Genomic DNA, 13796 nt, shown 5'->3' on the forward strand with positions numbered 1-13796 from the left:
CAGGTGGCCCGTGTTGAGCACTCAACGGCTTCAGCTCGTATATACCACGAGGGGGATCCAAGAACGCGAACACAACGGCAGCCACCGCTGTTGAAGACGGTGATCGACGCGTCTCTCCGTCGGGTTGCATCAATACAAACGGTTCTCATCGACTCGTCGACGCGATATTCGAGTGCAACATGAGTGTCCCGTGTGTCGTGGGGCCTGATCAAGTGAGAGAAACGCTGTTGACGCATCTGAAGGACAGCAAGGTCTATAGGGACGGCCCTCAACCGTGGACCGTCGGATATTCCAGGCTGGGCGGTCGTGGTTTGTTCGCCACACGCGACATAGCGCCTAACGAGTTGATATTCGTCGACGCACCCCTGATTATCGGGCCAAGGTGCAATGGCACGCATCTGGAGATGTGCGTTTGCTGTTACAAGAACGAGTGCCCGCTGTTTCCGTGCGACCACGGCTGCGGATTGCCTGTGTGCTCGGTGCAGTGTGAAAATTCACCGAGGCATACGGACTACGAATGCAAGTACCTCAGGTCGTTGATACCGACTTGCGGGACCGACTGGTCCTTGCAGTTGTTGCTAGCTGTGATACCGATACGCGCGTTGTTCCTCACGGAACGGCAACGCGAATGTTTGGCCACGCTTCAGTGCGACCAGACTCTTATCCCCAGCCACGAGGTACGATCATTTGCACCACGGCTACGAATCGTTAGAATTTAGATATTTCAGGCTTTCACCGTCCAATTCTTGATCATTTACATTAAGTGGTTTGGTATCTTTCCATTTCTTCCCTGCTTCCTTTCACTTTCCCCAAATTTCCATTGAGTCCAAGGGATGGGGTGGGACTTAGCCAACGGATACATATTTCTTGACATATCTCTGTAATCATGCATAATTCTAAAAAACCAGTTCAAACAGACGTTATTCGATTTGGGAAACATATATGTTTCCTAATATATTGATTAGTAGACCGTGGATCTTTATGCAAAATAAAATCTTGGCAAACGTGTCTACAAAAATTGAACCTAAGGAATTTATTTTACTCTGCAAATATTATAATAAGAACTTTACTCTCAATGTTTTTCATATTCTTGGATACTGTGTGCATTTTGTAGTTTCTTGCACATCCAATTTCCTCTAAATGCATAAAGATCCGCAGTCTATTGATTAGATGCAGCATTATGAATAGACTAAGGATCTTTATGCAAAACAAAGTCTTGATAAACGTACCTACAAAGATTGAACCTAAGTAGGAATTTATTTTACTCTGCAAATATTATAATATGAACTTTACTCTCAATATTCTTTATATTCTTGCATACTCTGTGCATTTTGTAGTTTCTCAAACATTCAAATTTCTTATAAATGGATAAAGATCCGCAGTAGAATTATAAAACTTTTAACAAGTAGCTACAGTAAAAGGAAACTGTTATTTGCTTGGAAGAATTGCAACTTTCCATCTTACATATTACTGTCTTACGAATACAATTTGAATTAATTGAACATTTGCTACAAGATCGACATGCTTCGACGGAACGTAACAAATCCTCCAAGCGAAGAAGATGAAAAGTTAATGAGACACGTGTGCGGGGCGTTCGCCACGAACGCGTTCGAAACGGTCAGCGTCCAAGACAAGGACCATTCATCCAGTTTGCGTGGACTCTATCCGATGGGGGCATTGCAGAATCACTGTTGCGTACCAAATACGAGACACCACTTCGACGATGAACAGAGGCTGTACGTTAACGCTGCGCTTCCAATTTCTGCTGGAGAGGAGCTCACCATGTCCTATACCAGTTTATTTTGGGATACGACGCTGCGAAGACCTTTCTTGAGCCTCACCAAACACTTCTCCTGCGAGTGCAACAGATGCACCGATCCTACGGTAAATCAACGATCAATAACTGGTACTAAAATACCATCAAAGACAAAATTGTAAATTTTACAGAAAATAATCAATTAACTTGTAATATTATACTTACATAATGCTAGGAATTCGGAACTAGATTAGGAGCGCTCTTTTGTGCATCCGATGATTGTTTCGGACACCTGTTACCGCGAGATCCTCTTAAAATGGGATCTCCCTGGATATGCGACAAGTGCTCGATGTCTATAAACAACCGACAGGTATTTACTTAAACATTTCACTATGGACATTAATTTAAATACTTTACACCAAACAGTGAAGAGTATTTAATACGTATTTCACGCGCCAAATAATTAAATAATAAATACATGAATAAATACATAAAGATTAAGAATAAATTAAGAATACATTAAGAATAAATACATGGGTAAACTATATCGAGTAATAAATACTATCTATTTTTAAATTATTTCCAAGCTTTTCCATTACGATAGCTCTGTAAATAAAAAGGGGTTTATTAATACAAACTTCTCCCCTTTTTTTTTTTTATCGCATTAGATACGTTCCATTCGTTCAGGTTTGGCAGCTATACTGGAAGAAGCTTTGTACAAACCACCGCGACAAATTTACAAGTTTATGCAAAAGGAACTTTCATCCGTGATTCCTCCTAATAATTATCTCTTAATGGATTTGAAGTTTCGAATTATATCATACTATGGCAGGACTGAGAATCTCGAGTGGGCAGGTATCTGAACTGCATATACATTTGTTCTGACATTGTTACATCTACTTTATAACTTTTCAAAAATAACGTTAGATTTAACTGATGCCGAACTCGATCTAAAGTGGAGATATTGCAACGATTTACTCTCTGTCTTAGACCTTTTGAACTGTGGAGACTGTAAAAAAAGAGGTATATTATTGCAACCAATGTATCTTTTCAATCTTTCATATTAATCTTCGCACGCAAACAAAAATAAATAAGTTTGTTACTTTTTCATGTTTTAGGTCTGATTTTGTATGAATTGTATTGTACAAACGTTGAAAAGATAAAACGACTTCGGCAACAGCAAAATATAAAAAATGAAGATGCACATTGTTCTATACAGGTGTGTTTATTTATTTGCGTCGCTGTAATATTATTTATATTTACATAATGTATTTCTTTTAGAATGATGGAAACGAGCGTCTATTAGAGAAAGCGATGACTATATTACAGAATGATGTTGTCGCAGTTGCTGTTTTCGAATACGACAAAAGATTTTTTAATTAACACTAACTGCTAGCTGAAAAATGTTATAAAGGAAATAGTTAATTTTTAGTAAAGTAAAATCCATCTCTTCGTATTATAAACCTATACTTATATTATTATTATTATTATTATTATTATTATTGTCTATAAATAGTTTGTAAATGTACACAAAATTCAATTCGTAAAATATTTGATAAAAATAAAAATTACTCAAGTTATAAGTTCATAATATAAGGATACTAAAAAAACGATGTTTATAGAAAAAATATAAGAAAGCATACCAAATTTTCAAAAATAAACGTCTTTTTTTTTTAATTTAACCATCTAGGATTAAGCAGGATTAAGATACTTTCCCTGAATTGAAAGAAGATATTATAATATAAAATACCATTAATAATATTGAACGCCAGTGGTTATAATTCTCGTAAAGAAAAGTATGATATCAAAGTTGAACAATATACAAGAGGATATTCAGTAATGGTAAATCAAAGAGTTATACATTAAGAAAAATGTATCAATTTAATTCTTTTCTACATTGCACCACCGATGGCTAAATTAGTTGCAGCAAATGATTGAATAGCTGAACCAGTTTAGCTAAATAGTAACAAATTGATGCACTTCTGCCCTATGCTGTACTAATAATATAGCAGTAAAGTGCAATTCTGGGGGATCATCCTACAAATAAAAACTCTTTTCATACAGCTTGCTGTAATAAACATTTTGCCTCCTCGTATAAAGCTGTACAAGGTTTCAGAACTTCTAGATCGTAATCCACGTCTTCTTCGGTATTTACATTGCTATTCCTACAACAAAACAATAGCAAACATGTTACGTTACATTGTTAGAAAATACTTATGAAGTCTATTTACCTATACAAAAAATCATCCACCCCTGGTAACATATCATTATTTAGGTCACGTAACAGGCGATTTCGTACGAGTGCTGTGTGCATAAATGCGACATCGTGAAGGAAAAACTCCGAGTGATCTGTAAGTAAATAGTCGTTGAAATAAGTATAACTAAAATCATTTTTACAAGATATAACAAACAGCGTACCGTCTTTTTCATATTTCTTAGTAAATTTCTTCATTAGCTCTTCGCCTGCATATTTCGAAGAGACACCGATTCTATGGAGAATTGCTTTGCACTGCCAACGGTTTTCTGCATTTTGATTGCACGATGCAGATCTTCGAGGTTGCGTTTCTTTTACGAGACTTTCCCAGTCGACTCCCAAAGCATCGCCTAAACCTTTACCACTTGTTTTGATATCCTCTTCTAGTTCGCCGTCGGAAATTTCTTCGAAGTCCATAGTTTCCATATTTTCATCTTCCATGTTTCTATATACAATGTCAGTTATATACATTATTAATACAAGTATATGATAATAATATGTTCTAACGTTCACAAGTAACCAGAATTTGGATGTAGTACCTAAATGTTATTGTGTCGGCGTTATCTTTTCCTTTCGTATTAAAAACTGTTTCTTCTATAGTTTCCTTTGGAGACGATAGATCTGCCTCTTGAGTTACTGACTGGGCATCGCGTTGTACAGTATCGGCAGTTTTTTTATTTGCCCGAGTTTTATTCGTATCGACATCCTGTAAATATTAGTATTGCAAATATGTCTATACAAATATGAAACTAAAGTGAGTAAAAATGAGGAAGTGTAACGTACTGTAATATCTTCCATATTTAGTATATCATCTGGATCATCACTAATATCGCTGAGGTCGCTCTCAGTATGAAGCGTCTGCAAAGATTCATCTATACAAGACCGTTTTGGTTCGATCGTGACGATTTCTTTTGTTTCCGATTTTTCTTTTGGTAACACCTTCTTTTGAAAACTGTCCGTAGATTTCTCACGAGTTATAGGCAGTTTACCTTCCGCGAGTTCCATTAATTTTTTGTTGATAGGTTCTTCTTTCATACTGCCGTACAAAGAGGCTTGTTTGGAGGCATGAACCGTACACTCCTCTCTAGTTTCAGAAGTGTTGTAAGTTCTCCTTTTGCTAAAAGAAACGAAACAAAGTAAGCTAATAATTTATACGTCTGTAATAATATTATAATACTCTATAAGTTATATAAAATGGAATATAAAATGCTAAAAAGTTGTTAGATAGACTGTTGATAGATAGCATACTTGTGCGATGTAGACTCTCCTATTTCCAATTCCTTCGACCGATCATTTCTATAGTGACCACGAATGTGCACGGATTGATTATCCCATTTTCGGTTGTCGTTCGATTTCCAATCCGACACAGGATTGTCATATCGGGCATTCCAGTCGTCATCGTGCACTTCCGATCGAGGAAGACTGTCCCTACTATCCCACATTGCTCTTACTCGCCATTCTCTTTCCTCCCAATCAACAGGCCCATAAGTTCGATCTCTACTATGTTCTACATCTCGATGATGATTATCCCAGTCATCGTTAGGAACATTTTCATCTCTGATAAAAAGTAAGCACAGACAAAATATTATGTTTCACGTTTAAAACACATTCAAAGGGATTCTCATTAGTAATTTAAAAAATTCTTTCCACGTACCGAATCGACGCATTGTTCCTCAATTTTTCTCCAGGATAGAGCGGATGTCTGTGATGATGGTGATGATGTCGATGATCTTCAAAGGACGTCCTATCCGTTGCTTGAACAACGTATCTAGATTCTCGAGATCTTTCTTCGCGAATTCCACGTCTTTCGTCAAATGGACTATCGTATCTCCTTCCATCAACAGCTTTCCTTCTATCGTCTTCGTGAACATGATGCTCGCGGTAATCTAAATGCGTGGACGCTTCCTCTGGCTCGTCCCAATGCTCAGACGCCAATCGTCCATAATTCCTATTATAATTTCTATCTACTTCAATGGTACGCCGTGGACTAGTCTCTCGCCTTTCGATTAAACGATCAACTTTAGTCGGTGTAACACGCGACTGATCATGTTCGGATGCATGAGTTCGATCATACCTTGTACTAAATCGTCGGTGCCTTTCTCGATCGTAATGTCCAGGATCTATTCTGTCGATTAAATTATCTCGCGATGCTGATAGAGTAGCTGGCGCAGACGAGGACGTCGACGACGCTATGGAGGATTGAACGGGTGGTAACGAAGGTGGTTGCGATGGAGGCGGTGGATTATGTACACTTTTATCGAGTAAGGATGCTCTATCTAAAGACCTCTCGCGTGGGAAACGATCGACGCGATCTCTAGGTGAATTCACACCGGCTTTACGACTAGACGCGTCCTTGTCAACAGTACTCCTATCGTACCTATTATCGATCCTTTGAGTCGATGTTCTGTCTCGATCAGAAAGTGCTTTCGTTTCAGACCGTTCCCTTTCCCTATCGCTTCTACGTTCTCGGGTACCGTTTTTTTCAAAAGCACTATCTTTTCCTACTATTCGGTCCTTGTCCCGGCTATAACGCGAATTTTTATCCGTCGTTAAACTTATAGGCGTTGGAACCAAAGGAGGTACATCTCTATCCCTTGGTTTTATCGGTTCCTTTTCTCTATCACGGTCGCGATCCCGATCCCGATCACGGTCACGATCTCGATCCCTATCACGATCTCGGTCCCGATCACGATCGCGATCACGATCACGGTCTCTATCTCTTTCGCGATCGCGTTCCCGATCCCTGTCGCGTTCGCGATCTCTCTCTCGCGGTCGTTCGCGGCATCGTTCCGGTAATTCTTCTTTATCTTTATCGCGAAGATCGCGTTGGTCACGACCAAGTCTGGAATGGCCGCGTTCATCTCTCGTGTGATCTTTATCGCGTCTCTCTCTACTCTTTTGTCGCGTTTTATCGCCCACGTAAGGTTTATCATCGAATTCTTTGCCAATTCTTCTATGGTTTTCTTCTTGATTGGACACTTGTCTAGTTTTATTACTTTGTTCAGTTTTTCTTATATCCTCCCTATCTTTAGTTTTGTCGCTTTTATGCGATTCGCGATCTTTCTTCTCTACGTCTCGCGATCTGTTTGTGGAAATCTGCCTGTCTTGAGTCTTCGATGGCGTGGGCTCGCGTTTCGACCTTGACGATTTTTCAGGGGTACGACTGCGGCGTGTTTTTGTTGAAATTGTTTCCTTCGAGTGCTGATGCTTCGACCTTTCGGACGTTGGAGGTGTTCTAGAACGTATTTCTTTGTCGTTCCCTTTACATTTCACTTTTAATCTTTCGTCGGGCTTCATTTTTTCGTCTATCGTACGATTTTTCTCTTTATCTTGCTCTTTGCTCTTATCGAAAGATTTGTTCTTGGTGCTATCTTTAGATAATTCGTCTACATCTCGTATTTTCTTATAGTGCCTGTCCTCTTTATCTACATCTCTGTTTTTTGTCGCTTTTGGAGATTCGCTTCTGTTTCGTTCTCTAACTTTATTAGACGTGCCATGATGAGGTACAGATACCGAAGAACCTAACACTGTTGTTGTCGCAGCTGTTACCGTTGCAGGCACTTGTATTGCTGGTGATCTCGTGCGAGGAGTAGAAGAATGTTTTCTTGATGTTGAGGTAGAGGTATACTTCTTTGTTGATCTAGCAGTAACATCTTTTTTTGTAGAACTACTGTCGAATTTACGTTTCTTTTTAACTGATGGCTTCTCGTTCTTCATTCCAAGCCTTTTTACTTTTAATCTGTAAAATACAATGAATTAACTCTTTTGTTATACGTAACAAAAAAAAATACGAATGCATTTCTTATTTTAAATATGAAGTATAACATACTTTCTTCGTCTTTCTTTATCTTCATCGTAATCTGTGGAACCGCTATGATGTCGCTTGGATTTGATTTTTTTAACTTTCTTTCGCGAATCGGATGTCGAACTAGAAGACGAATCTTCGCTGCTAGAACTGCTGCTACTACTAGATGTACTTGAAGTACGAGAACTAGAGGAAGAAGTCATTGCCTTTTTCTTCTGTCTCACTTTGTCTTTCCCATGGACTTCCTTATCTTTCTTCATTTGTAATTCCAGTTCACGTTGCAACAGCTGTCTACGCCTTTCCAACACTTTCTCGTCCTCGTACTCCAAATCTGTCTGATTCCACTCTTCTAGATTTAAATCTGGACTGTGCGATGCCTTTTTTACGATCTTAGAAGTAAGCCTTTTAAACGGATCCTCAATAAGCTACATATTGATAAATATATATGTAAATCTCCAGTAGAAATAATAATACATTTTTAACACTTAGATGATAGGTAAGTGATAATCTGCTTTGACATGAACAGAGTAAGATATTTGTTTACTTTGTCTTATGTCAATCAAATATGATTATGAACTTGTATTATAATTAATATCGACTGCCTGTGCATGAAATACCGATTAGGAGTTTTTATTTTTCTTTTGAGACTTGTTTAAACAAGTATTGCCAGATCCATTTGAAGTATGATTTCATGTATCTTTTCAAGAATGTAACATTTCTGTAGCATGTATTTTTACATGACCTGTCATCTAAATGTTAATGTTTGGTAGGAATACTCTATCGTGAATTTATAATAATGTAGTCAAAGCATTATAGACTTACTCCTGTAGTAGTCGCAATAGCATTATCCTTCTTGGCACGTTTTGATGGACTTATCAATGTGTGAGTGTTTGCATATCTAGATAGAATATCAAAAAAAGAAAGAATTAATTAAATTGAATAAGCAATGCTACTCTTAAATAATTAGTATATCTTCTAATACAAAAGCTCAGTAAAGTACATGTAACGATCACCTATGTAACTGTTGTTAATATGGGAACAAATGTATACTAACTTGCAATTCTTTCCGTACGAACAATTGCCGTTCAATGCCCAGTTTCTGCAATAGTCCGATGAATTTTGGCCGGCAGTAACTGCTGGTTTGGTCCCCAACCTCTCAAACACACTTGGTCGACGAGAGTCTGTATTACATTTCGTAGGGTCAACCGTTATTTTCCTTATGCTTGATTTTGACATATTATCACCATAAAACAATTATGTTTTTACAATGGAAGCACATAACTGCAGCATACAAATAATCATTTGTTATGGAACCACCATTAATAAGTCAAGTGTTCGCAATTGTAAGGAGTCTCCAAAAAAAATCGATGAACTATTTAAGAACTAAGAAAACACAAGTTGCTGGTTAAGTTTCATGTGATTGTTTATATTTCACACGGCACAAGGTTTTTTATTTTGATATTTATAGGTATTCTGGTTATCCTTAGAGTCCTAACCCCTGACACGTCCTACCAGGAGGGGAGGGGGGTCCAAGCTCACGTACCACTGTAGCTTACGGCGCATGCGCGTGTATATATGCGTAGAGCGGCGCGGGAACTGGCGGGCAGTTTAAAATAATTTAAATGACTTTAAAGAAAGATTTCTGTCAGTTCAAAGATTACATTTTTTTCGATAACGAAAATCGCTTGAAATGCGTCTGACCTTTCAGTAGTTTATTCTTTGAAAGATATAATTGTATATTATTAACAGAAACCGTAGTTTGATATAATAATAACGATTGATATGCATATATGCATTTTGAAACTACAGTTTCAAAAAGTATGGAAAGTATTATTATTATTAACTGGAAATTTTGGCAATACGCTGTACATATGTATATAGCGATTAACGTGAAAATAATTTCAAATTATTATTAAGATAAGCAACAGCAATATTATAATGGTATTATAGATATATAACATTAGATAACATGTATAACATTAAAGATATGCAACGTTATAGATATATGGATAAGTAACAGCAACGTTATAACGATATTATGGATATATAACATTAGATAACATATGATAACATTAGATAACATGTATAACATTAAAGATATACAACATTATAGATATATCTATTAATACGAAGACTGCATTCACATTTTAACAACATGTAATGTTAAACAACTGTTTAATTCCGGTACTAAACTTATACTTAGAAAATATTAAAATTGAAAGCATACAACGATCGTCTAAATATATTTATATATTTATAAATAAGAAAAATGTTAAATTACAAAGAAATGCATCTCTTCTTCGCGCAATTTCAATAACATCCTCCTGTTCAGTTTCTGTACCATAGAAATAAAGAGTTAATTTAACGAACGAATAATTTGGAATCGTTCTAAATCGTTCATAAATTGATTATTAAAACTACAATAATTAATCATTTTCAGCCAACAGCCGTGCGTAAACAAAGAGTCAAGAGATCCTCAAAACTTGTACCAAAAATAAATAGCGTAACACTTTGATTCGAGAATGATGACTGACACTCAGTTTGTTGGATATTTAAATATGATCCATTACGTTCAAATGATTTCAGATTATCGTTCCTCGTTAACGCGGCAAACATGGTATATCGTGTTTCACGGTGTAATTACATTGTAATTGCGTGCACCCGAGTTTTCTGTAAGCAACGTGCTCCTAAAACGTCTGTTCGGGGGCCCCCCTCTTCTCTTCTTTCGTTCCCTTCCATCATGAGCACCAACTCGACACGGTGCTCTGTATCGCGGACAACAACGTTCGCCGAGTTCTACAATTGCAACTCATGGCACACGCGACAGTCGGTTCCTCCGTCGAGACAAATAAGCACGATAAAAAAAGTACACGCGAAAATGTCGCCTGTGAAACAACGGAGAACACCACACCGGATACCATGCAACAACCCTTACCACCGGACGGAGGATGGGGCTACGTTGTTGTTCTTGCATCCTTCTTGATCCACGTAATTAGTACGTAATCAACTATTTTCTCGTCTCGTTACGTTCGATAACGATCAACGATCCTCGACGCGACTGTTTAACCAATACCTGTCATTTTAAATCAATTGCGAAGAACGTGCAAGTATTTGTTAATTAAGCGCTTCGAATCGAAGGGGTATTTCAATATTTTTAGTTGGACTTGATCTCTGAATTTTAGATATTGGAGAAAATCGAAGGCATCTGTGCGTTTCGATCTTGGTTCTACGATTTTTTATATAAATTCGTGTACCGGATAAAATTGTACATTAATTTACGGGAGATAAGAAAGTTGTGAAACTTTGTTATATCGAGATTTCAGAAGTATGCTTAGCGAGTTAATGTAGCGTTAATTTCTTGTTTCACGCTTGAATATAAGTAGAGAGAAAATTGGAGAAGCAACGGTAGGATACAAATTTAAATGGATATATGTAACGAAGAATATGATATAACGTTATACGCTCACAATTTGCAATTTATTTAATAACGAATTAATTGAAGAAGTCCAAGAAGCGAGGTCGAAACGAATTTAAATGAATACATGTAACGAAGAATATGATATAATATCGTACACTTTTGCAATTTATTTAATAACGAATTAATTGAAGAAGTCCAAGAAACGAGGTCGAAACGAATTTAAATGAATACATGTAACGAAGAATATAATATAACGTTATACACTCACAATTTGCAATTTATTTACTAACGAATTAATTGAAGAAGTCCACGAAACGAGGTCGAAACGAATTTAAATGAATACATGTAACGAAGAATATGATATAATATCATACACTTTTGCAATTTATTTAATAACGAATTAATTAAAGAAGTCCAAGAAACGAGGTCGAAACGAATTTAAATGAATATATGTAACGAAGAATATAATATAACGTTATACGCTCACAATTTGCAATTTATTTAATAACGAATTAATTGAAGAAGTCCCAAGAAACGAGGTCGAAACGAATTTAAATGAATACATGTAACGAAGAATACGATATAATATCATACACTTTTGCAATTTATTTAATAACGAATTAATTAAAGAAGTCGGAAAAACGAGGTCGAAACGAATTTAAATGAATACACTATTCAGGCTATCACTTATTATTTGTTTCCACAAACAAAAACGTGCGTTTCTCTTTTGAATCGTCACGTGCCACAGGTTTTCTTTTTTATCCTTCGTAACATTCGTTTCGGCGAAAGGAGGTTTCCGTTGTCAGCATTAATTGCGAATCGTTGCGTTGTTTTTGAATTCGATTCAGATTATTGGTAGTCGTTTATAACACGGTACACGCGCTTAAAAATTTATAAACATTCGTAATTGCAGGTCTCCTCCAAGGAAAATGTTTATCGTACGATTGCCTTTCCATTTCAATCCCGTACCGAACGTGCTAATCGAATAAATGATATCTTTGGTCATTGCGTTACACATCGCGCGTAAAACGCCACGCGATATGACGTTAATAAACACTGAAACGTCTGGGGAAACTGAACAGATTTTGCGATCGACACCGCGACCGGAGATAGTTTGATCCTTTCGTGAATGGATCGATATCTACTTCAAAGTTGAGTCACGGAGGAACACCGAAAGGGAACATCGCTGTTTAATTGCTTAAAAATGCTAATTTTTTTAGAATACGGTTTTGTTTTACGCATCATCGACTGCTTGATCATTGGGGATCAAGCGCTGTTATAAGATCGTGTCCTCTGTATATCGCAGCTTTGTATATTGTATGCCTAGACTTCTTGCGATGTTAGTAACATCGTTAGTGAAAAAAAAAAATATACATGTCAAATTGAGTAATCTCTTCCTTTTCGAAGTCGGTTGAAAAGGTGCCAAAGTGTGCCGTTTTCTTTGCGCATTAATCGGAAGTTAATATGTCTTTAAAGTACGTTAACGAGTGAACTATTTAGCTGTCGAAGAAGTAAAATTCTACAGGTCCTTTTGGAGAACCTTTTGCTTTATTAAAGCTCTTTGTCTAAAGTTTCCGAGTTTTCAATTGATAGTAACGACAGACGAGCCGTGTGCAAAATTCTACAGCTTCTTTTGGAGAACCCTTTGCTTAACTAAATCTGCCTACCTAGAGTTTCCAAGTTTTCAATCATGGTAAAGACGATCCGTGTTTCCTCGCGTGGAAACGCATCGTCGTTGTTTCGATCGAACAAAGCGCGAATCAAGCTCGAGCAAAGTCTTCCAGCTTTTTCAAACTTTCTATCTCGCATCTGACGAACGAGGAAGGAGGAAGTGAACGATTCACGAGATCTGCGACACGCTTTCTTCGAACTCACGCACAGATTCGCGACACGTGTTCGACTTTAGTCGATCGACTTTCCGTTCGGGGAACGCACCGTTAATCGAATACGGAAATTAAGAAACATGGATCGCGTCGCATACAGAAGAGAAAAAATGACATTTATCAATGCGTAATCGTTCGTTAAACATGACCGACCTTGCGCGAGCACGCGCCGACGCGCGTGAAAATTCCCTCTTCTTCCTCGACCTCGCGAAACCATAAGTATCTCTCATCAAATTTTTGTAGAAAGATCATTTCTCTCCCCTGCGGTAATTTACATTCGATTCTCTCTTCGTGGAGTAAACTTAGAGTTTACACTTTTTATGTTCGTGCCGAAGAAATGATTTCCAATTGAGTCGAGATGATACGTTTCGTTTCTGCTGTTTTTTCGTTTTCTTATCTACAGAATTAAAATAAATTCAACGCGCTGGACCAAATGCAATAATCAGCCAGCGATTAGTAGTGTACCAGAGATTATCTCGAAGTACTACTCTCGTTACATGGCCGTCCATAATATTTTCTCGAGTCTCACCGTGAAACCGTTTTGCATATCGAAACTGCAGGACAACAACCATTCACGATCTACTTGGAGGAATCTTTCAGCTTTCTTATCGCCATGAAAACAGTTCTACTAGCAACAGTAATAAAAATCAATGTTGCGCTCTTTCTAAACAATTCTAGTA

At 37.3% G+C, this 13796-nt stretch overlaps 3 protein-coding genes and 1 long non-coding RNA gene across 6 annotated transcripts in view; 2 read left to right on the forward strand and 2 right to left on the reverse strand.

Annotated features, from left to right (window-relative positions):
* The first annotated feature begins 36 nt into the window (after nt 1–36).
* LOC128872549 (SET domain-containing protein SmydA-8-like) lies at nt 37–3480 on the forward strand. 2 transcript variants are annotated; one of them, XM_054115365.1, is made up of 7 exons: nt 37–677; nt 1516–1884; nt 1992–2126; nt 2425–2611; nt 2684–2779; nt 2875–2975; nt 3038–3480. In XM_054115365.1, exons 1-7 carry the CDS (start codon nt 180–182, stop codon nt 3137–3139), a joined length of 1488 nt encoding a protein of 495 aa, XP_053971340.1. In that variant the 5' UTR covers nt 37–179; the 3' UTR covers nt 3140–3480. The 2 variants fall into 2 exon arrangements, with proteins under 2 accessions (XP_053971340.1, XP_053971341.1); XM_054115366.1 differs by lacking the exons at nt 2684–2779; nt 2875–2975 and having other exon boundaries at nt 179–677.
* Nucleotides 730–2099, reverse strand: LOC128872556 (uncharacterized). The gene is made up of 3 exons (XR_008456212.1): nt 1982–2099; nt 1700–1879; nt 730–878 (listed from the first exon to the last, which is right to left on the reverse strand). It is a non-coding gene; the product is annotated as an uncharacterized LOC128872556 (long non-coding RNA).
* Nucleotides 3481–3618: 138 nt separating the features above from the next.
* Nucleotides 3619–9348, reverse strand: LOC128872544 (uncharacterized protein DDB_G0284459-like). Of its 2 annotated transcripts, XM_054115353.1 has the most exons (11): nt 8870–9348; nt 8638–8713; nt 7840–8240; nt 6085–7749; nt 5665–6009; nt 5259–5567; nt 4794–5127; nt 4550–4716; nt 4175–4455; nt 3988–4105; nt 3619–3921 (listed from the first exon to the last, which is right to left on the reverse strand). In XM_054115353.1, exons 1-11 carry the CDS (start codon nt 9049–9051, stop codon nt 3813–3815), a joined length of 3987 nt encoding a protein of 1328 aa, XP_053971328.1. In that variant the 5' UTR covers nt 9052–9348; the 3' UTR covers nt 3619–3812. The 2 variants fall into 2 exon arrangements, with proteins under 2 accessions (XP_053971328.1, XP_053971327.1); XM_054115352.1 differs by having other exon boundaries at nt 5665–7749.
* Nucleotides 9349–9924: 576 nt separating this feature from the next.
* The window catches only part of LOC128872068 (monocarboxylate transporter 12), an 8694-nt gene continuing 4822 nt past the window's right edge, over nt 9925–13796 (forward strand). The window contains exon 1 of the mRNA XM_054114389.1: nt 9925–10810. Coding sequence (XP_053970364.1) covers nt 10627–10810 — 184 coding nt within the window. The 5' untranslated portion in view covers nt 9925–10626. The remainder of the gene's footprint in view (nt 10811–13796) is intronic.

This window comes from Hylaeus volcanicus, chromosome 2 (genome assembly GCF_026283585.1).
Source record: "Hylaeus volcanicus isolate JK05 chromosome 2, UHH_iyHylVolc1.0_haploid, whole genome shotgun sequence".
NCBI classification, from domain to species: Eukaryota; Metazoa; Arthropoda; class Insecta; order Hymenoptera; family Colletidae; genus Hylaeus; species Hylaeus volcanicus.

Bases quoted from the DNA above. Each gene is read 5' to 3' on its own strand.
- LOC128872549 (XM_054115365.1), top strand. From the start codon at position 180: ATGAGTGTCCCGTGTGTCGTGGGGCCTGATCAAGTGAGAGAAACGCTG. The intron at 2,612-2,683 runs GTATCTGAACTG...AAATAACGTTAG, and splicing joins TGAGAATCTCGAGTGGGCAG to ATTTAACTGATGCCGAACTC. The intron at 2,976-3,037 runs GTGTGTTTATTT...TATTTCTTTTAG, and splicing joins ATGCACATTGTTCTATACAG to AATGATGGAAACGAGCGTCT.
- LOC128872544 (XM_054115352.1), bottom strand. From the start codon at position 9,051: ATGTCAAAATCAAGCATAAGGAAAATAACGGTTGACCCTACGAAATGT. The intron at 8,241-8,637 runs GTAAGTCTATAA...ATCAATATGTAG, and splicing joins CTATTGCGACTACTACAGGA to CTTATTGAGGATCCGTTTAA. The intron at 7,750-7,839 runs GTATGTTATACT...TGTATTTTACAG, and splicing joins GATAAAGAAAGACGAAGAAA to ATTAAAAGTAAAAAGGCTTG.